Raw genomic sequence first — 21,409 nt, forward strand, 5'->3', positions numbered from 1 at the left:
CCATGTAAGCCTGTTTTATATGCTTTTGTCTGATAAATTGCTACCTGTATCCTCAGTTAACTATGAGCTCAATGGAAGAGGTATAGATAGTGGTCAAATCTAGCTGAACATCAGCAGAGCCTTCTAATACCGTATGTCTCTATGTAAACAGAAGGCTCTGGACATGACTGTGCTTGGGTTCTGGGTACAGATGACTCCTGCAGTGTCAAGCCATAATATGAAATGCACTGTTAGGGAAGTGATTGAGCTTGTTTGACATTGCAGCTGACATGATGCATTTTCAATAAATTATGACTGACTGACTGATCTACAAATAATACTGAATAGGATGCAAGGTGATTTGCAGATCAGTCAGTCGGCAGTCGCCTGCAATGTTTACCAAGTCCTTTAACTTTAGTTTGACAACCAGGGTGGTACAGTGGTAGGGTGCATGGGAGGGGAGGATGGAGTTCATCAATCAATGTGAGGGTGTGTTTTTACACATTCTATGTACCTTCTCAAGTGGTCCTTCCACTATGTCAGTGTGTTTGATATTCCAGGTAAGGGGGTTTACCTGTGTTTGTGTGTGTGTGTGTGTGCTGCATATAGCATGTCGTTCTCTGTTGTAAATGGTGTCTGATTGCTAGCAGATGACACCACAGTAATTACACTGACTTCATTAAACTCCAGAGCAGTGGCTACATGCCACAGGCTGCTGCTGCAGTTTCTCTCCCACTGATCGGAGCATATGTAGACTGGAATGCACGACTTGAAAAGTTGTCACTGTCATTCACTATATTGTGTCTATGAAAAGTGAATAGTAGGTTGCATAGATAGAATCCGTTTCACTAAGATCACAAATGGCTCTGACCTGAACCCTTATTTTACTCCAGAGGTTAGCATTAGATTTGTCCGACATGCTTCAGAGACATTGTTTTGCATTTCACGTTATGGAACTATTGAAGGCTTTGAATCGCTAACGTGTTTATACAAGATGGTTTCGTCTGAATGTTCCCTTGACCCTGGCACAGTTGGTAGCTGAAGATTTTGCCCAGGCAGTACCAGTACTGTATCTTCAGCAGCAGTGTGTGGCATCATGTCCTTGGCTGGTGTCACACCAACGGGTACTGTGCCGACGTGCGTTTGTCGGTGTCACACTGTCACAGCAGCCACAACCCACTAATGTTCCTGTTGTTTTGGGGGGCCTCTTCCTGTCCTGTGCCGATGTGCTGAGAGGAGAAAATGCAACCTGGGGAGGATGTCACTGACGTCCAAACGGTGGAATAAGTGACCCCAACTACTGCACAGGAAACAGCGGAGGGCAACTCTCACCAGGGGTGTGGGTATGAATGTGAATGTTTGTATTTGTGGGGCTACCTTTCACTCACACACCTTTCACTTATGTATTTGTGATGAAAATTATATGTTTGTGCTTTTCTAATAACCAATTTCTGTGTTCATGCAAGTGACTGATTAAACGTGCCTGGGAGGAATCCTCATTATCAGTATCTGCAATTTGGCAGTATGCCCAGAACCTTGTTTTGAGAACGAAAGGGATATCTCAGTTTCAAGGTCTCAGTTTTGAGAGAAGAAGTCTCGTGAGCTATTGGTCGGTCACATGCATGAACCAAATGTTAATGATGAATTAATTATGAATAATGAATAAGCAGTATATAGGAGAACTAACGGGACTGCCCCGGTGGAGCTTACTTCAGACCGGTACTATATGCATCTAAGTTTGACTGTGACCTCTCCAGCTTGCTGTTAATAAACAATGATTCATTTAAGATTGACTTTGAGTGTTCCATGTGTAGAACTTACACAACATATTATTCAGTTGAAAGGTGTTAAAATAAGCCTGTTTCTTTTTCAAAACGATGTTTTGTGTTATTTGACCATCTGAAGGTGTATTGAGTGTGTGTGTGTGTGCAAGGGTCAGCAGAATGGTCATGCCCACTTCATGCCATGGGAAATGTTCTTCATGCAGAGCTGTCTGAGTTATTGTTCTGCTTAAAGGATAAAAGAATGCTGGGTCAGGATCCACTCCACTTTATTGCTTTTATACACTTTTTCTTTCTTTACCGACTACAAAAAACTCTGAGAAGAGTCGCTGTGTATACTGCGTCACAGGAGGGAGATGAAACAGCGGTGAAGTGTTTTTTTGATGTCTCTGCACTTTTCCACAAAGCTAGAATAATATTCCAAAGGTTGGGTGAAGGGTTATGCAGAGGTGAAATGGAACGTTTTGGTGTGTTCTGAAATTTTGAATCTTTCTGTGGGGGACTTTCAAGAAGCCCTAAATTCTCTTTGGGCCGAAAGTGAACATGAGTGACCTATTTGTTCATGTTGGCTGTTATACAACCATATAGCTTTTTCCCACACATAATATACACCAAGTGTACAAAACATTAGAAAGCCGGTGTGGTCGTCTGCTGCAATAGTCCATCCGTGACAAGGATCGACGAGTTGTGCGTTCCAAGATGCCGTTCTGCGTCATTATTTGTCTGTTTGTGGCCCGCCTGTTAGCTTGCACGATTCTTGCCATTCTTCTTTGACCTCTCTCATCAACGAGCTGTTTTCGCCACCACAGAACTGCTGCTGACTGGATGTATCACCATTCTCGGTAAACCCTAGACACTGTCGTGTGTGTGACATACTGGATCCAGAGTGCCTTGCACTGACTATCATACCATGCTCGAAGTTGCTTAGTTCACTAGTTTTGCACATTCTAACATTCAATCGAACAGTAACTGAATGCTTCGATGCCTGTCTGCCTGCTTTATATAGCAAGCCACGGACAAGTGGACTCACTGTCTGTAGGAGCGATCCATTTTCGTGAACAAGGTGGTGTATCTAATAAACTGGCCAGTGAGTGTATATATATATATATATATATATATTTATATATACACTGAGTATACAAAACATGACATACTGACCAGGTAAATCCAGGTGAAAGCTATGATCCCTTATTTATGTCACTTGTTAAATCCACTCCAATCAGTGTAGAGGAAGGGTGCGGAGACGGGTTAAAGAAGGATTTTCATGCCTTGAGACAATTGAGACGTGGATTGTGTATGTGTGTCATTCAGAGGGTGAATAGGCAAGACAAAATATTTAAGTGGCTTTGAACTGGGTAGCATAGTAGGTGCCATGTGAACCGGTTTGAGCGTGTCAAGAACTGCAACGCTGCTGGGGTTTTTACACAACAGTTTCCTGTGTGTATCAAGATTGGTCTAACACCCAAAGGACATCCGACCAACTTCAAATCAAAATCAAGCTTTATTTATATAGCTCATTTCAGACATGAATGCAACACATTGCGCTTCACAGGAAAAAAACATAAATAAACTATGAAAATAAAAACAGAAGTATTTACTACATAACCAACACAAGAGGATAAAAAAGTAACGATAAAAACTGAGACTAAAAAAGTACCCTAAGGACAAGCAAAGCCAATCGTGGATTGATTTAAAAACAAATAGAAAAATCTTAAAATTAATTTAAAACTAACAGGCAGTCAGTGCAGAGAATTTAAAACCAGTGTAAAGTGTGCTCTCCGTCTGGTCTTGGTCAATACCCGTGCTGCAGCATTCTGTATGTTTTGCAGTAGATCAATGGCTTTCTTGGGTAGGCCAGACAGGAGATCATTACATTAGTAGTCAAGCCTGCTTGTAATAAAAGCATGGATGAGTTTCTCTGTATCAGCCTGAGATAGAAACAGCCACACCTTGGCAATGTTCCTCAGGTGGTCACATTCCTAGCGTGTGATTTGAAATTTTGAGTTCAGTATCTAAAATGACACCTAGGTTTATTTCCTGGTGTTTTATATTTATTGCTTGTGAATTCAGATGTGTGGCCAGATTCTCCCTCTGTGCTTTGGCTCCAATAATAAGTACCTCTGTCTTGTCTTGATTTAGCTGGAGGAAGTTGTGAGCCATCGAAGTATTTAAATCACTAATACAGTCTAATCATTTATCTGCGGAGCTAAAATCCTCTGGTGACACAGAAATGTAAAGTTGTGTATCGTCTGTGCAGCAGTGAAAATCAATGCCGTACTTTCTGATAATGCTGCCAAGGGGTAACATATGTCAACTGAACAGTACAAAAAACTATCAACCGTTTAAATAGGTCCTACACCAATTTAGAACTGGACCAGAGAGGCCAACCCACCTCTACAGTCTTTACAGAAGTACATCATGGTCACCAGTGTCGAGTGCAGCACTTAAATCCAGGACTACGACAGAGAGCGGTTTGGCATCTGTGTTGGCTCTAATATAATTTACCACTTTAACTAAGGCTGTATCTGTGCTGAGGTGGGCACCGAAAACCAGATTGGAATAAAAAAAACTACATTTGCTGTTTTTTGGGGGTTGATTTGCCGAAAGAGAGCTGAGCTGAATAATCCAGATTTTCATTTCTTCATAAGGGGTTTCACCATAGCAGTTTTTAGTGCAGTGGGGAAAGTGCCTGTGAACAGGGAGTGAATAACAATGGCTTGCACTTCTTTAATTATGCAATTAAAAAGTGTTTTGAAGAAGGTGGTGGGGAGATGATCAAAAGGGCAGGTAGAAGGTTTAAGTTGTGATATCACTTTCCTGAGCGTGTCTGTGTCAACCACGGAAAATAACTCATGTCCATTTCCCTGGAGGACATTTTTCTTTCAGTTCAGGGAAGAAGAAGTACTTCTAGAATCACACTTCTGAGAAGGGAATCATATTTTTTTTTATTTCTGGCTGTCAGCAAGCCACTCCCTTCAGAATGTTTTGTAGTTGTCATTCCACTGAATTTTGCGTCATGTTGCATTTAGTGAATTACCATGACACATTTTGTGGGTGGGACTGGAGCCAACCGAACTGTAAACGAATGTGAACACATCAGGAAATGCAAGGACATTAAAGCAAACGAAAGCCAAAGAAAGACAAGGAGCCATTTGGAAAGACAAGGATTCAAGGAGCCATTTTCCTCTACATCATGTGGCTTTTCTGTTATCCCTGACCATCTCTTATGTCCTCACAGGGCTGTGGTATTATGGGGATGCAGATGAAGGTAGAGCCAGTGGGTCAAAGGTCAAATTCCCCATGCAGGACAGGAGTCTTTGAATTGGCCCCATCTCGTCTCAGTTTACCTCTTCAGGGGTGGAATTCAAAACTATTACATTTTGCCAAAGTGGAATGCAAACTATTTTGATTGGAGACATCCAGAGGTTCTACCCAATTCTATCCTATAGTTCTGTAATGTTAAATATGGTGACGGCAGAGAAAGGGATAATTACTACCATCACTAGCAGTGAACGTCTGTAACAAGGCAGTATTGACGCCAGTCGTTCTAAATGTATCCATAGAAACTAACTAGAATATGGTGTGATGTCTGGTAGTGCAAGACTAGTACAAAGGTACTGCTAAAACCTACATAAAGTTCAGACTGAGCAACCTGTTGAAGATCTGAACTTGATGATAATAATTAACATAGTTAATACCTTGACTCCCTATTTTTACCGTAACCCATGTCACCCCACTAACTGGCACTAATGATTATTCACAAGCTGCCTTTGACCTATGGCCTAGGAACTGTTGCTTATGCCCAGCGTATAAAAGCAGCTTTTGTTTCTGCCTACAGTATATAGGGACACACTGAGGACAGGGTCTATCACTCAATGAGAAAGTGACTATTATATAGGGCTCAACACATTACAGCACAAAGTGGCAATGTTCCTACCACAGAGGTCTTATGTGTCAATAGCTGGACAATGGGAGATGCTTTGGGTCGTCCTGCAGTCAGCTGATCAGTGACAAAAACAAAGAAAACCCCTGGCTTAAAAGCTCAACTCTATCATGTACCTTAATGCACAAACACACACAAACAGGATTTTTTGTAGGGTTTGTGCCTTTGAGGATTGTCTTGTAATAATTTGTATTGTATAATAAGTATCTCTATGCTTCATAGAATGTATACCTAGTCCAATACCTAGTCCAACAACCTGTCAGTCTACTCATAAATGAAGGGGAAAATCTGAATTTACTTGTGAGCGTGAGAGGAAAGGAAGTGCCTCTTGGTTTGTTTGAGCCCCTGGTGAGAGTGGTATATTTTATTGAATTCATGAGCCTGGGGTCAGGTTGTCAGGGTTATGGGGGAGGGACAGAGGTGGGGTCTGCCAAAGGTTGAAATAAGATGTAAGGCTGTTTTTTCTAACAGAGAGAGAGAGGCAGTGCACCTCTGCCTGACCTACTGGCACATTCAAAGGACTTTCAATGCAGGGGGACCCAAGACACTTAAGCCAATGTTATAAGGGGGAGAGCAACTGGTCTATACTACACATACCTCTTCGGTAGATTTCAGAGGAAAAGGACTGTAGCCTCTGTTGGGTAAGTGGGAGACAGATTCATTCAACAACTGATTACAGGGTCACATATTTGTAGCACATATTTGTCTGCGTTCTTATTTTTTTTAACTCTATTTCTTACTCTGAATGTATTACTTATTATAATATAAAAAATGTTTATAAAAAATGATGTGCTCTACTACTTGAATCAGTTATCCCAGCATGATTAAGAGCTGTATTTCAGACACAGTGTGTGTTATCTGCTATGACAGGAGGCACATCACGTTAATGCATTTTTAACAATACCACACACAGGCCTCAATGCGTAAAGTAATTTTAATTAGATAATATGACAATTTCCTCTAACAACTGTTTTCAGCTTTTTCATATATGTTTAATGTGTGTGTGTATGAGTTAGTGAGTGTCCGTGTGTGCATACGGGCATGTGTGTGTGTGTGTGTGTGTGTGTGTTCTATGTACGGGAGACAGTCGTGTTCAGAAGTGGAAACCATGTGTTTGATGTATTTGATACCTTTCCACTGATTCCGCTCCAGCCATAACCACGAGCCCGTTCTCCCCAATTAAGATGCCACCAACCTCCTGTGGCACACATCTGTGTCAATAGCTGCCTAGCTGTGGGTGGCATACTATGGCACTGATTGCATTTTGCTAAATGAAAGCAGCAATAACGCAGTCCCTCTCTACTGTAGAGGCTTCACTACTACTGTAGGCTAACTCCAGGTGTGTTAGTAGCAACTCCAAACTAAAGCCCCGATTACTGCTCACTCCACAGGGCTTCGAGAGGAGCAAAGAGCAAGGCTTTCAACCATGGACGTTCAGTGCAGACAGACTAGCCTACAGACAGATACACATGGCACTGATGTAAAGCAAGCCCTGTTTAAGATACCTTTAGGTATCACATATCACTTAAAATGGTCTGGTCTTCTGTGTTCCCTGTACTGAAATGGCATCTGTGAAGAAGCAAACAGAGAGTGAGAAAGAGAGACAGAATTTCCTGCTTTAGGTTTTGATATGCTTGGTCAGCACCCACGGGAGAAGTTTTCCCAATCTACGTTTTTTTGAACCCACCAGGTGAGTCAGCACCGGGAGTCAGTGGTTCCAACTCTTTCAGGAACAGCAGCTATGTCCACAGCAAACTCAAAGGCTGCTGACATCCTGCTTTCTAGGGGGTGAACCGTGGATGAAAGGATGTAGTTACACAGCTGTACGCTTTATTGCTGCAAGCTTTATTGCAGTTTCCTGAAAAGTTGTGAAAAGTTGTAACGAGTAGCTATGATCACATAGCTTTTCAGTTCCCAGAAAATTATCAGTAAGGACTACAATATTGTAATTGAATTATAACACACACACATACTAACAAGCCATCTACCGCCAATAATGTTTATATGCTCGTTTAAAGTGGACATCCACACTACTGTAATGTGATGCTGGTATTATTAGGCTAGCTAGAGGTCGTTGTACAGTAGTTCAGCTCAAGCAGTGCCAGTGATATCCCTTCCTCAGAGAAATTGGAAGACTAAACCACTATTGCAATTTAAGGGGTGTAATCGGAAGCAAATATCAAATCAAAAAAGCCATAGAAAGATATTACTATTGCTTTAACATACACATTCCCCCCCCCCCCCCCATTCATTAGACCACTGACATAGATGTTTTATTGATCCGTAAGACAAAGTAGCCTAAACATTGACGTCAATTTCGAAATGTATCGCCCATTTCCCGTTGAATAGAACGAGCAGTGCTGAACTCGTAGCACCTCGAATACTTTTACTTGGAAGTTGGAACTGGGCTCAATGCCGAACATTAAGTGACGTAGGCCATATAGGATTTGCACGAAATATAATATGTTGTCAGCAAGAAAACTGCTGGAACATTTCCATCATAATGATATGTATACCAGGAACTCGGCAGAGTCGTCTATCTCGTTTTTTGTTTGAAACCACACGAGTGGAATAAACCGGTGTCCTGGGACCGAGAGAGTCGTGTGCTACAGGTCAGAATCACTTGGTCAACTAATGTTGCTACATTTCGAACGAGTAGTGTGATATTATTGCCCAGTTCGTAACTGTATCACACACTGGTCCGTTCTATTGTGTTTGGCTACAATGTAGTAGTACGTAAACGCAGGACTGTGAAACTAGCTCTTGCTAACTTTGTCGGCATTTACCGCTACAACGTGTGCTCGAATGCGTTTGTGGTGAATTTCGTATTCATATAACGTTAATTACTTCACAAACGTATTCGTTTAATTTAATGATAATCATTCAGACCAATCACATTGTGGGAAACTGGCGAGCTGGTTTGGTTTTACATTTGAGTGTATTGTTCTATTCGGATCGTGTCAAAGGCAGCAGAAATTGACACAACTTGAATTGCATTCAGTTCTACGTCCGGCAGAAATGAGCGTTTGGATCATAAAAGTTTCCTCTCGCGACCTCTAGGCCTACAAGCCAGTGTTGAATAAAATTATATTTTTTACTTTACCGGTTTTCCATGTGGTTGTTTTTTTTCAGGTAAGAATGTGAGACAATACAGCCATAGGAAAGTATAATTACCAACTTTTCAGAGCGTTTGTAGTGCGAGAGTTCTATCACCGGAATCATGCTCACAAGACTTAAAAAAGCATGCATACTTGCCAATAAAATGGTTATGTGCATGCTTCAGGTGATATAAATCTGAGCACACTAAAAGCACTTAAACGTTTATTTAATTATACTTTCCTGTGTATATATTGTCTCACATTCCTACCTGCAAAAGGGCCTACCGCACTGGACAACCGGTATTGTAAGTTAAAATATAATTGTATTAAACATTTTGGCTTGTAGGAGGCAATTTTACAAACAGATGTATGGAATTAATCTGACTGTGAACCAAAGGTATCAGTCTGATTGCCAGGCAAGGTCAAATGCAGTCATCAGTATTTGTCTACAAGGACATGGACAGAAATAAGATATTATATACCCATGCATTTGTAACAGTATAGCTTCCGTCCCTCTCCTCGCCCCAACCTGGGCTCGAACCAGGGACCCTCTGCACACATCAACCACAGTCACTCACGAAGCATCGTTACGTCACCGATTGAAACACTATTAGCGCGCACCACCGCTAACTAGCTAGCCATTTCACATCGGCCACACATTGTCAGTCAGTTCTCTGTCTGTCTCTTTGCCTATGCTTTTATTTTAGTATTTTTACTGTAGACCTACTAGGGCTGTCCCCCAAAAATAAAAAATCTATAATTCCTATAATTAAATATTTTAAATGTGTATTTTTTCCATATAGACACAACCGATGTGTTTCAATAAAATCAATTATATGCATTGAGCTCGTCTGATGCTTTAAGCTTACCATTTGATGAATAAGACCAATTCCTTAAGAGGGTGCCAGAGATCCAGATAACCGAAATAAAAAAACTTAACCTGACCCAACCTCCTGCTGGCTTTTGCAGACTCTGCCATTACTCTCCTGAAGTTGCTGGTAATAGGCTACACGAGGAGGCTGCAAAAAAAATTGTGAAAGTTTAATTAAATTTATAATAACGTCTCCATATCTCAATCATTGTAAGGTGGTTAATCAAAATTCTATCTAAATGAAAATGATACTAACCTAAAAAGTTACTTCCATTGCCAACTATGTAAAAATAGCCTACATAAAGCCAACAAATAAAAACATTGCAGCCTGCAGGTAAAAAATAATATACTGATAAAAATAAATATCTGAAATCACATTGGCTACACACGGCCTGTCTGCGGCATACTAGAAACATTGTATTAACTTGGGTCAGGCCCGAAACTTGTGCTAGCGAACTTGCAACATTGAATAAAATATTCTGGGCCCTCAGTTTTCAGCGGCCAATGAGCTCGTGACAGACACAACTGTAGGCTATTTGCGCAAGGGATAATAGACAGTGCTTGACTTGGGCAGGAGCTAACCGGAGCTGAGTACCAGCACCTCAAATTTTCTCCTGCTTGAGCTCCTGTTCCTCTTATTAGCTCAGAAGTATTGTAGAGTTCATATATCTAAATATAAACAGTGCCCGTACACAAAATGAGTACTGGAACGTATTTCAGTCCAAGTCCAGCACTGATAAGAAGTAATCAGGTAGACCTATTTTATGATGTTTCCATTGGATCAGAGCATTACATTTTTCCCTTTCACGGTTAGAACCAAAAATCTAAAATTTGGACTCATCAGATTAAAGGACAGATTTCCATCAGTCTAATGTCCATCGCTCGTGTTTCTTGGCCCAAGCAAGTCTCTTCTTCTAATTGGTGTCCTTTAGTAGTGGTTTCTTTGCAGCAATTTGACCATGAAGGCCTGATTCATGTAGTCTCCTCTGAACAGTTAATGTTGAGATGTCTGTTACTTGAACTCTGAAGCATCTATTTAGGCTGCAATTTCTGAGGCTGGTAACTAATGAACTTATCCTCTGCAGCAGAGGTAACTCTGGGTCTTCCTTTCCTGTGGCGGTCCTCATGAGAGCCAGTTTCATCATAGTGCTTGATGTTTTTTGCAACTGCACTTGAAGAAATGTTCAAAGTTCTTGAAATGTTCAGGATTGGCTGACCTTCATGTCTTAAACTAATGATGGATTGTTGTTTCTCTATGCTTATTTAAGCTGTTCTTGGACTTGGTCTTTTACCAAATAGGGCTATCTTCTGCATACCCCCTTACCCTGTCACAACACAACTGATTGTCTCAAATGCATTAAAGAAAAAAATCCACAAATTAACAAGTCACACCTGTTAATTGAAATGCATTCCAGGTGACTACCTCATGAAGCTGGTTGAGAGAATGCCAAGAGTGCGCAAAAGTGTCAAAGGCAAAGGGTGGCTACTTTGAAGAATCTCAAACATAAAATATATTTTGATTTAACTCTTTGTTTTGGTTACTACATGTTTCCATATGTGTTATTTCATAGTTTTGATGTCTTCACTATTATTCTACAATTTAGAAAGTAGTAAAAGTAAAGAAAAACACTTGAATGAGTAGGTGTGTCCAGACCTTTGACTGGTACTGTGTGTAGTGTATATATATTTGTTACTGCTCGACTAAAACAATCTCGGTCGACCAACAGCCTAACAACTAATTGGGGTCAGCCCTAAGGCTTACATTACCTTTAATCAATCAATGTTAGTAGAGTACCAAAATGTAATTTTAAATGTCCCTCTATCTTACACGTTATTATACCCTGTCATGTTGGATGGTCATTTCCAGTATATGTGTGCCAATCAGTGTGTGAAAGAAAATGTTGATTTGCTGTCGATAACACACCCACTCTTGCTCAAGGGTAATTATTACACAACACAGTGAGAAATAGTTTTTGTGAGGGCACCTAAGGGACAGTAAACATGCCCTTTCATTCAGCAATAGCTTACTTTGGATCAAGGCCAAATTATATAGTCTATACAGAGAAACTAACTGGAGAGACTGATTCCGTTGGCTGTGTTTTTAAAGATCTGCATTGTCATTGTGTGTCTCTTCCAGGGCAGAGAAGGTGGTCATGGGGTTAGCGCTTCACACTCTCCTGGCCCTGACTGTCCAGCTTCCCTGGCTGCTGCTCCTGGCTCTGCTCGTTCCCAGGAATGTCCGAGCTGAAGAGCTGAAGCCCACTAGATGGCCCCTGTTCTCCCAGAAGCCTTTGCTCCTCGCCTGGAATGCCCCAACGGAGGACTGTGGCCCCCGGCACGGTGTGCATTTCCCGCTGGAGCAGTTCCAGATCGTAGCTTCACCCAACGAGGGCTTCGTCAGACAGAACCTCACCATCTTCTATAAGGACCGGTTAGGGCTGTACCCGTATTACGAGCGTGACGGCACCGCGGTGAACGGTGGAATCCCTCAGGCCGCCAGTCTCATGCAGCACCAGGAGAAGATGCCCGAAGGTGTGCACAAATACATACGCGAACCAAACGCCAAAGGCCTCGCCGTCATTGACTGGGAGGAGTGGCGTCCGCTGTGGATCCGCAACTGGGACGTCAAGAACGTGTACCGGGACCAATCCCGGAAACTAGTGGCCGAGAAAAACCCGGATTGGCCCCTGGAGCGAGTGGGGAAAGTGGCTCAGCAGGAGTTTGAGCTGTCGGCCCGAAAGTTCATGCTGGAGACCCTCAGGCTGGCCAAGAGCCTGCGTCCTAACCAACTGTGGGGGTTCTACCTGTTCCCAGATTGCTACAACCACGACTACCGGAGCGGCCTGAAGAACTACACAGGCCGCTGCCCTGATGTGGAGGTGGCCCGTAATGACCAGCTCACCTGGCTGTGGACTGAGAGCACGGCTCTGTTCCCTTCAGTCTACATGGGCAAGGTGCTGAGCTCCACCACGTTCGGGCGCCAGTTTGTCCGGAACCGGGTGAAGGAGGGGATGCGGCTGGCTTCGGCGGGCGACGGGGTGGCACGGCCCGTCTTCGTCTACACCCGGCCTACGTATGCCAACGAGCTGACTCCGCTGACTGAGGTGAGGGCCTGACGTTGTCTAATTCTGTACCTATAGATATTAGGCTACTCACCACGACCATAGCTTGTGCTGTGCAGAGACCTGATATCACTGTTATTGTTATTCCAGTAAGATGTCAGCCTGGCGCACAGTAGCTTTTGAAATTCTCAGCGGACTGTTTCTATAGCTGCTTTTCTCAGTTAATTCTTCTGTGGGTTTTATGGCGGACTACAACCCCCAAAAAGGTATATTGCCGCAGCCAACTGGACGGGTTGATAACAAAAACGAGGTAAAGAAAATCCATATGTGATAGTTTCCCTAATCCTTAATCCACCCAAATAAAAATAGTACATTGACAAAAACAAAACTCCCACTTCTTCCTTCTTTCAAATCTCCATATCTTCCTTCTCGGGTTCTAGGGCCTGAGAGGGTGGTACGGCTTGTGCCAATATTCCATGTAACTCCACCGCATCCACAATATCTATCTTCCTGGACCTTCTCTCCACCTTGGCAGTGCCATTAATCACCATAGCTATAAAGGCCACAAAGTCCACCTTCTTAACCTTTAAAATATCAGGGTCCTGCTGGTGAAAGGCAACCCCTGCAGTGAAGGCCTTTCCACCACCATGGACTCTTCAGGAGCACCATTCAAACCCTCAACCATTAACAGCTGCTGCATATGAAATGCTCTGGACAGCCCTGCATTTGGCCACCTCATTCTCTTTTACCCTTGTCAGGCAATCGAAATATGTAGCTTCATGGTTCCCACCACAATTGCAACATGTCACATTTTCCTCACTTTTAAAACGCACGATATGTTCTTTTCCACAACTTGGCCATTTCGGGCTTCTCCCTTCTGCAAACACTTGAAACATGTCCAAAAGCCTTACAATGATCACACTGCATTGGTCTTGGGATAAATGCTCTGACTGTAGTTTATATAACCCAACTGCAGGGAGAAACTCCATATAATGTAACTGCCATATAGACTGTTAATTATTTTCACCCTTCACCACACGATTCATCCGACGTGCATCAAGCACTCCAGGAATATAACCTCACGAAACGCCAGCTATAACCCCCTTAAGGGGTGCCCTGTTCCGAAGGGACACTTCAAACTTATCAAATCGGGTGAGATGCAACGCACGTTCCTTTCTGATCCGCAGACGCACAAAAAATCGAAACAAGCCCGCCTCTCGTGAACCTCACAGCCTTCACTTTACCCATCACTCTCTCCACCAGTTTGGATAGCTGAAATGGTTTCTTCAAGATTGGTACTCTGCTCAACTGCTCCTCATTAACAAACCGCACTCCTACAAGATACGAAGGGACATTCTCATCACTGTACACTACTTTGCTCCGTTTCCCATTCTTTTGGACAATACTCCAATTGTCCTTGATTTTACCACCATTAGATTCAGAATCCACTTCATTGTGCGCTTCCGCCATCTTTTTCCAGCCTGTTTGAGTCCGCTTTCTTTGTCAACAAAAAGATGCACTTGAAAGCCACCCTCAGCATCTCTGGTCTTCTGCACCCCAATGCATTGTCTTAGTTTAGTGAGTGTGTGTGTGACTGCATGGCTGTGTTTACACAATTCTGATCTTTTTTTCACTAATTGGTCTTGACCAATCAGATCAGCTCTGAAAAAGATTGGATGTGGAAAGATCTGATGTGATTGGTCAAAAGACCAATTAGTGGGGGGGGAGATCAGACTGCCTGTTTAGATGCAGCCAATCACGTTTCCATAAGAGCATCAGTGTGCGGTCTTTCTGAGTGATGTGGATAATCACAGACCGGTTCCTTCTGGTCTTGCAAAGCAGGTGTTACTCTTGACAGGGCCTAAAAATCTAATGATCCATCATCAAAATGTTCTCCGGTTTTTAAATAGGGTTGATGAGAGGAGCCTCCCTGTGAGATGTCAAGACCACATACAGTCAAGACCACATACAGTGTTAAAGGCTTTATACCCTGTCGAAACGTTGGTTATAAAATGACTTCCTCTGAGCTCCTAGAATGTGCGGCTCTCCTTTTTTCTCTTTTTTCTTTTTTAAAGCCCATGGCTTACATAATGTCAGGTGCTAAATATAGAACACACACACACACACACACTCATTACTAGCAACAGAGTCGCCTGTGTTTCCCCAGAAACCTACATATGTCTGTCTGTCTGCGGTTTCTACACCAAATATCATTACCCATCGCCAACTTTCCAATAACACACACGTGCAGATAGCGGGTGCACATAGCGGCGCACAAAATACTGTGTCTCAAGCAACTGATCCTTACCCAAACTAGAGTCACAAACTAATTGATAGGCTTCTAAGCTGTTATAGTCGTTAGCTGTTATACTGTACATGTAAACAGAACTGAAAAATGACTGGTAGCAGGAATATACAATGAGTGTACAAAACATTAAGAACACCTTCCTAATATTGAGTTGCACCCTCTTTTGCCCTCAGAACAGCCTCAATTCATCGGGTCATGGACTCTACAAGGTGCCAAGCGCTCCATAGGGATGCTGGCCCATGTTGACTCCAATGCTTCCCACAGTTGTGTCAAGTTGGCTGGATGTCCTTGGAGTAGTGGACCATTCTTGATACACACAGGAAACTGTTGAGCGTGAAAAACCCAGCAGCGTTGCAGTTCATGACACACTCAAACCGGTGCGCCTGGCACCTACTACCATACCCCTTTCAAAGGCAGTTAAAACATTTTTTATTGCCCATTCACCCTCTGAATGGCACACATACACAGTCTATGTCTCAAGGCTTAAAAATCCTTCTTTAACCTGTCTCCTTCCCTTCAACTACACTGATTTGATGTGGATTTAACAAGTGACATAAGGGATCATAGCTTTCACCTGGACAGTCTGTCATGTTCCTAATGTTTTGTACACTGTGTATATATTGTATACTTATGGTAATATATACATGTAAACGGGAGTAATAGTGACCAGTAGCAGGATACATAGATACTAATGGCAATCAATGAAAAACAGTGTAGTGGTAGTAATAAATCTAATTGATAATAATTTTAGTAGCAGCAGTGTAGGTATTAGGGGGAGCAGTAGTTGTTAGCCATTTAACAATGTTATGGCCAGGGGATAGAAGCTGTTTAGGTGTCTGTTGGTCTGAGCCTTGATGCACCGGTACTGCCTGCCGGGCTATGGAGAACAGTACATGTCTCAGGTGGCTGGAGTCTTTTGGCAATTTTTGTGTCTGGTGGTGATGTAGGAGTTGGTACTAGTGTGTGTGGTTGGAGAGGTTGGTACTAGTGTCTGACTGGATGAATGAGGTGCCGTCAGGCAGCCGGGGCGTCAGTGTTTACTTTCCCACTGGACCACTCTTCACACAGACACACTGGATGGGAGACGGACCGAGAGAGAGGTTTTTTTGCGTGTCGGAATATTCTGAATGAATGAACGAGGTGTCACGGTTAGCCTACAGGCCTGCCAACGCCATGCTTGATTTCTTCGTTGGAGTGTGTCTGAACTGACGACTCCATGATATAATTGCCCTATATCTTTCCATGTTGAACGAGTGTGTGAGAGCGAAAGGATGTGTGTGGGAGAGTGACACATCTGGTGTCTGTGTTTTAAATCAGGGTGTCTTGAGAATAGATTGGATGATTCAGAATGTCGAGTATAATGGAAATGCGTCTCATCTGGCGCTACTATTGACCAGAGCTCATTTAACCATTATTTAACTAGGCAAGTGAGTTAAGAACAAATTCTTCTTTACAATGACTGCCTTGTTCAGGGGCAGAACGACAGATATTTACCTTGTCAGCTCGGGGATTCGCTCCAGCAACCTTTCGGTTACTGGCCAAACTCTCTAACCACTAGGCTACCTGCCGACCAGCTCTATGGGCCCTGGTCAACGGTAGTGCACTATGAAGGGGACAGGAGTGCCATTTGGGACGCAGGCGTGAACTGTAAAGGGCATGGGTGAGCTCAGCTGGTCAGTGTTAACTAAATGATGACATGTTCCTGTTCATAGAGGGCAGGGTGTGTGTTTCAGATCGATTACGTTCAACGTCATAGTGGTCAGCCACTGACTGACTGACCTACAAATCACCTTACGTCATGAATGACCACTCATTTAAGATTTGTAGATCTGTCAGTCTGGTCGCTGGCTGCAATGTAGTCAATCTCAAACATGGCCAGTGTGTTCATAATGTGCTGCCGGACTGAGTGTGTGTGTGTTTCTGCAGACAGACCTGGTGTCCACCATTGGGGAGAGTGTAGCCCTGGGAGCAGCTGGGGTCATCGTCTGGGGAGACCATACCTACGCCAGCAGCAAAGTGAGTGTTCTCCTTCAAGAGCTATTTTGATCACGAATAGATTATCCATAGCTTAGTTTGAGTCATCAATCTGGTGTTCCCCTCTGTAACGTACCTACAATAGCAGCAATGGGAGTGTTCTCCCTGAAAAGTCCCTATTCCCTACATAGTGCACTACTTTTTGACCAAGGCCCTGTAGGGAAATAGGGTTCCATTTGGGACACACTCCTATTTGATCATTCATAGATTATGCATAATGACTTTTGAGTCATCAGTCTGGGGTTTATTCATTAGTCGCAGGAACCAAACTGAAGCCAACAGCGAAAACAGAACGAAACTGGAAGGGACCTACATGTTTTTTTTTCAATATAATCAAGTTTTTGTTGCAAAACGTTTTCTGTTCGGAGTCAACGATTTCCGTTGAAAAACGTTTTGCAACGGAATCTGACTAATGAATACACCCCTGGTGTTCCCCTCAGGAACAACTATTTCCTGTCCGTCTATCCACAATTTAAATGTTACTGTGTGTTGGTCCATTCTGAGTCTGCACCTGTGTTTCACTCTCTCGCTCTCCTCCCTCCCTCCCTCAGGCCAGCTGCTCCAGTCTGAATGACTACCTACGGGGTCCGCTTGGACAGTACCTGCTTAACGTCTCTACGGCAGCAGAATTGTGCAGCAGGCAGCTGTGCACCTCCCATGGCCGCTGCCTCCGCACACTCTCAGACACTGACGCCTACCTGCACCTCAACCCCCTCACCCACAGCATCAGCGTCCAGGGGGGCAGGCTGAAGGTGACAGGTCAGCTAGATCAGGGGGAGCTGGCTAGGTACAGGCAACACTTCCAGTGCCAGTGCTACAGCGGGTACAAGGGCGAGGGCTGTGCCCAGAGAGAGCTGGGGAAGAGTGCTGCCGCACCTGTCTGGGGAGTCTGGTCTGTACTCACCCTGTTGCTCCCTCTAGGGCTTCTCACTCTGCTCCACTGAGGGAGGCGAGCAGGAGCTGACAACGTGCAATATGGGGGGAAACAACCACGCCTTGGTCCTGGCCTTTGCTGGGCCTCAGGGAGATTCCTGGTCAGGGATGGGCTCTAGCTGTTCTGTGGGACTGATCCATATGGAGAAGAGGACATGGGAGTGCCATTTGTCAACAAGGTGAAGGAGGGGACTGAAGATGCTCCTCAGTACCCTTCAGTTACCCACGCAAGCTAAAGGGACAGTATGTGAAGTGGGAAAACAATAGGCCGTCTATTTTTGACTTTATGTTTTTATTGTGAGTGCTGTGAGGTAGAAAGGAAGGTCTATGCTGGACTGGTCTATCCCTCCCTTCACCAGATCTGGAAGACATCTGGAGCTAGCAGCCAGAACTAAGATGTCTGTAATGTGTATGAATGCTGACCTCAACTGTATATTGAGTGTGTGTGTCTGTGTGAACTGTGTCATTTAGAGGTTGTAAGGTTACTACGGGCGGCAAGTAGCCTAGTGGTTAGAGCGTTGGGCCAGTAACCGAAAGGTTGCTAGATTGAATCCCCTAGCTGACAAGGTAAAAATCCGTCGTTCTGCCCCTGAACAAGGGGCAGAACCCACTGTTCCTAGGCCGTCATTGAAAATAAGAATTTGTTCTTAACCGACTTGCTTAGTAGTTTGTATACATTTTTTTTATTTAACTACGGTAGTAAGGTTACTACTAGTGAGACTAGTTTGTTAGAATGTTCCTCTCTCTCTCTTGCCTTATGTGGAACCGAGGGAATTGAGAAACCTCAACAACAGAAACTAACGCACCACACAACAAGAATGCTACTTTTCGATGGAGACTGTTCCACTGTGAAGCTTTTGTCCAAAGAGACCTGCGCTGTGCTTGGATAGTCCTACCTCTCTCGGCTAGACGGCTATACCTTCACCCAGCTCTGATCTAGCAGAACTGCAGATAGGACAAGGAAAAACGCAATCTTTTAAAAAAAGTTTATCTTTTCGTAACAATCTCTTTTCCTACGGTCTTATTTTTTTAAGTCTGTAATGTTGTGGAAAATAACTGGAATATTTGGAACTGACTCTCGAATATTCATGAGCTTCAGTATTGTGGCAACGAATACCTTTAATCTATATAGCTGTCTTTCTGTGTCACGTGCACTGCTTTTGCAACATTTTAATCACATTAGCAAGAAAGACTCATCTAATCATTTTCAATTCATATTTTTAGCCAACCTGTCCTTTGACATTTGTGAACACACCACATCGGCACAGATGACACAGTATGCTAGTGTCTTTCCAAAAAGTGTGTTTGGCCTAACATGTCTCATCCTTATTCTGGTGCCTCTACCATCTATCTTTTGTAGATGTTATTTGAGGGTCTGTGAGGATTGCAAACCAAAACTGAAAGCACTGTTTTGCCATTTGTTTCTACTCTATTCTTCCTTCTGTTGCCTGAAACCAAAATTCCTTTGAAAATGGCTCTGGCCTCATGCATGTTTTTTTTATCTAGAAGGAATACAGCTTTTGTCAATTTATTTTTTGTAACAGGTTTAGGATAACTTACACAGCAGGTTAGGAGAATTAGGTGGGTTTGCTGAAATGCACAAAAAAAAATCTACTTTGACGTCAATTTCACAAGCTGTATCCCATCTAGACATGACCCTCCGGGCGCTTTTTCAGGGGACCACAGTCAGACCTCCAGGGGGCTCTGTGTTGGTCATCTTCACTGCTCTTATTTATGTCCCAAACATGCTTCTCATTTACTGTCACATGTGGATTGGATGTAATTGTAATTAGTAGTTATTTACATTTAAACTTGAAATATAAAAAGGCTCTCAATGAATTTGAATCTTGGATTTATGCTGTTCTGTCATTATTTACATCATGGTGAGTCAGAGTTTAATCACTTGCCACGTGTTGCAGGGTGAGCTGTTTCAAATGTTTGTCCCCCATGAATGATCAGTATAGAGAAGCTAAATTGAGTTTTTGTAGGATTTTACCATGTCATCACGTGAGGGCCTTTGCCACTTGGTAGCTGTTCCTTGGGCTCCTCCCCTCTGTGCCTTTTACCTTCCTTTTTTCCCCTCTTGATTTTTTTTCTTTCTTCCAAAAAGCAATATTGGGCTGAGAGTACAGAGTGAGCCTTGTTTTATAACTAAAACCAGACTGAGCCTCTGCTTCTTTAGGGACCCCCCCCGTCAAAGTTGATCCAATGTTTTGGCACGTGTAATACCATTGATGTGTGTACAATTGGAATATTGAAGGGAATGTGTGGACAAGATGTGAATTCCATGAATCAATAGATTATACTCTGAACAAAACTATAAACTTAACTTGTTGGTCCCATGTTTCATGAGCTGAAAGAAAAAATCCCCAAAATGTTCCATATGCACAAAAAAGCTTCTCACAATTTTTTTTTTTACATCCGTTAGTGAGCATTTCTCCTTTACCAAGATTATCCATCCACCTGACAGGTGTGGCATATCAATAAGCTGATTAAACAGCATGATCATTACACAGGTGCACCTTGTGCCGGAGACAATAAAAGGCCACTAAAATATGCAGTTGTCACACAACACAATGCCACAGATGTCTCAAGTTGAGGGAGCGTGCAGTTTGCATGCTAACTGCAGGAATGTCCACCAGAGCTGTTGCCAGAGAATTGTATGTTCATGTCTACCATAAGCTGCCTCCAACATTTTTGAGAATTTGCCAGTACGTCCAACCAACCTCACAACCGCAGACCACGTGTAACCACGCCAGCCCAGGACCTCCACATCCAACTTCTTCACCTGCGGGATCGTCTGAGGGGTGCTGAGGAGTATTTGTCTGTAATAAAGCCCTTGTGTGGAAAAGCTGATTGATTGGCTGGGCCTAGCTCCCCAGTGGGTGGGTCTGGCTGCGCCCCTGCCCAGTTGTGAAATCCATAGATTCGAGCCTAATGAATTTATTTCAATTGACCGATTTCCTAAAATGAACCGTAACTCCGTAAAATCTTTGAAATAGTTGCATGTTGCATTTATATTGTTGTTCAGTATATGAATGCTTGCAAGACTGCTATTAGTTTTATTTTTATTTTTATCAAACATAAAAAACATGTTATAGTGGCAACATATTGCAATTAAAGCCATTTAAATCTTTGGCTTTTCACAGGATCTTTATTCCCGGAATATAACATGTGTTTATTCACAGGAAAATATGTATCCTTACTTTTTGGGGACATTTTCTGTGCCCTTGTACTAGTTTTTTAAGAGGGGAAAAACAAAGATATTGTGACATGCCAGATCTGTGGATGGTGAGGGATGAACACAATACCATCCTAGACGAATGTTTCCTTAATATAGAAGCCTGGCCCACAACAGTGCTCTGTGATCTCCACCATGTGGACACTTTGGAACAGAAAG

At 43.0% G+C, this 21,409-nt stretch overlaps 1 protein-coding gene across 2 annotated transcripts; it reads left to right on the plus strand.

The window, feature by feature from the left end:
- Nucleotides 1-6,176: 6,176 nt before the first annotated feature.
- Nucleotides 6,177-19,861, plus strand: LOC139543007 (hyaluronidase-2-like). 2 transcript variants are annotated; one of them, XM_071349087.1, is made up of 4 exons: nt 6,177-6,344; nt 11,810-12,776; nt 16,969-17,058; nt 17,628-19,861. In XM_071349087.1, the coding sequence occupies exons 2-4, from the start codon at nt 11,826-11,828 to the stop codon at nt 18,018-18,020; spliced, it is 1,434 nt and encodes a 477-aa protein (XP_071205188.1). In that variant the 5' UTR covers nt 6,177-6,344; nt 11,810-11,825; the 3' UTR covers nt 18,021-19,861. The 2 variants fall into 2 exon arrangements, with proteins under 2 accessions (XP_071205188.1, XP_071205179.1); XM_071349078.1 differs by lacking the exon at nt 6,177-6,344 and adding an exon at nt 8,050-8,315.
- Nucleotides 19,862-21,409: the final 1,548 nt, after the last annotated feature.

The sequence above is a fragment of the Salvelinus alpinus genome, chromosome 2 (assembly GCF_045679555.1).
Source record: "Salvelinus alpinus chromosome 2, SLU_Salpinus.1, whole genome shotgun sequence".
Lineage (NCBI taxonomy): Eukaryota > Metazoa > Chordata > Actinopteri > Salmoniformes > Salmonidae > Salvelinus > Salvelinus alpinus.

Bases quoted from the DNA above. Each gene is read 5' to 3' on its own strand.
- LOC139543007 (XM_071349087.1), top strand. From the start codon at position 11,826: ATGGGGTTAGCGCTTCACACTCTCCTGGCCCTGACTGTCCAGCTTCCC. The intron at 12,777-16,968 runs GTGAGGGCCTGA...GTGTTTCTGCAG, and splicing joins AGCTGACTCCGCTGACTGAG to ACAGACCTGGTGTCCACCAT. The intron at 17,059-17,627 runs GTGAGTGTTCTC...TCCCTCCCTCAG, and splicing joins ATACCTACGCCAGCAGCAAA to GCCAGCTGCTCCAGTCTGAA.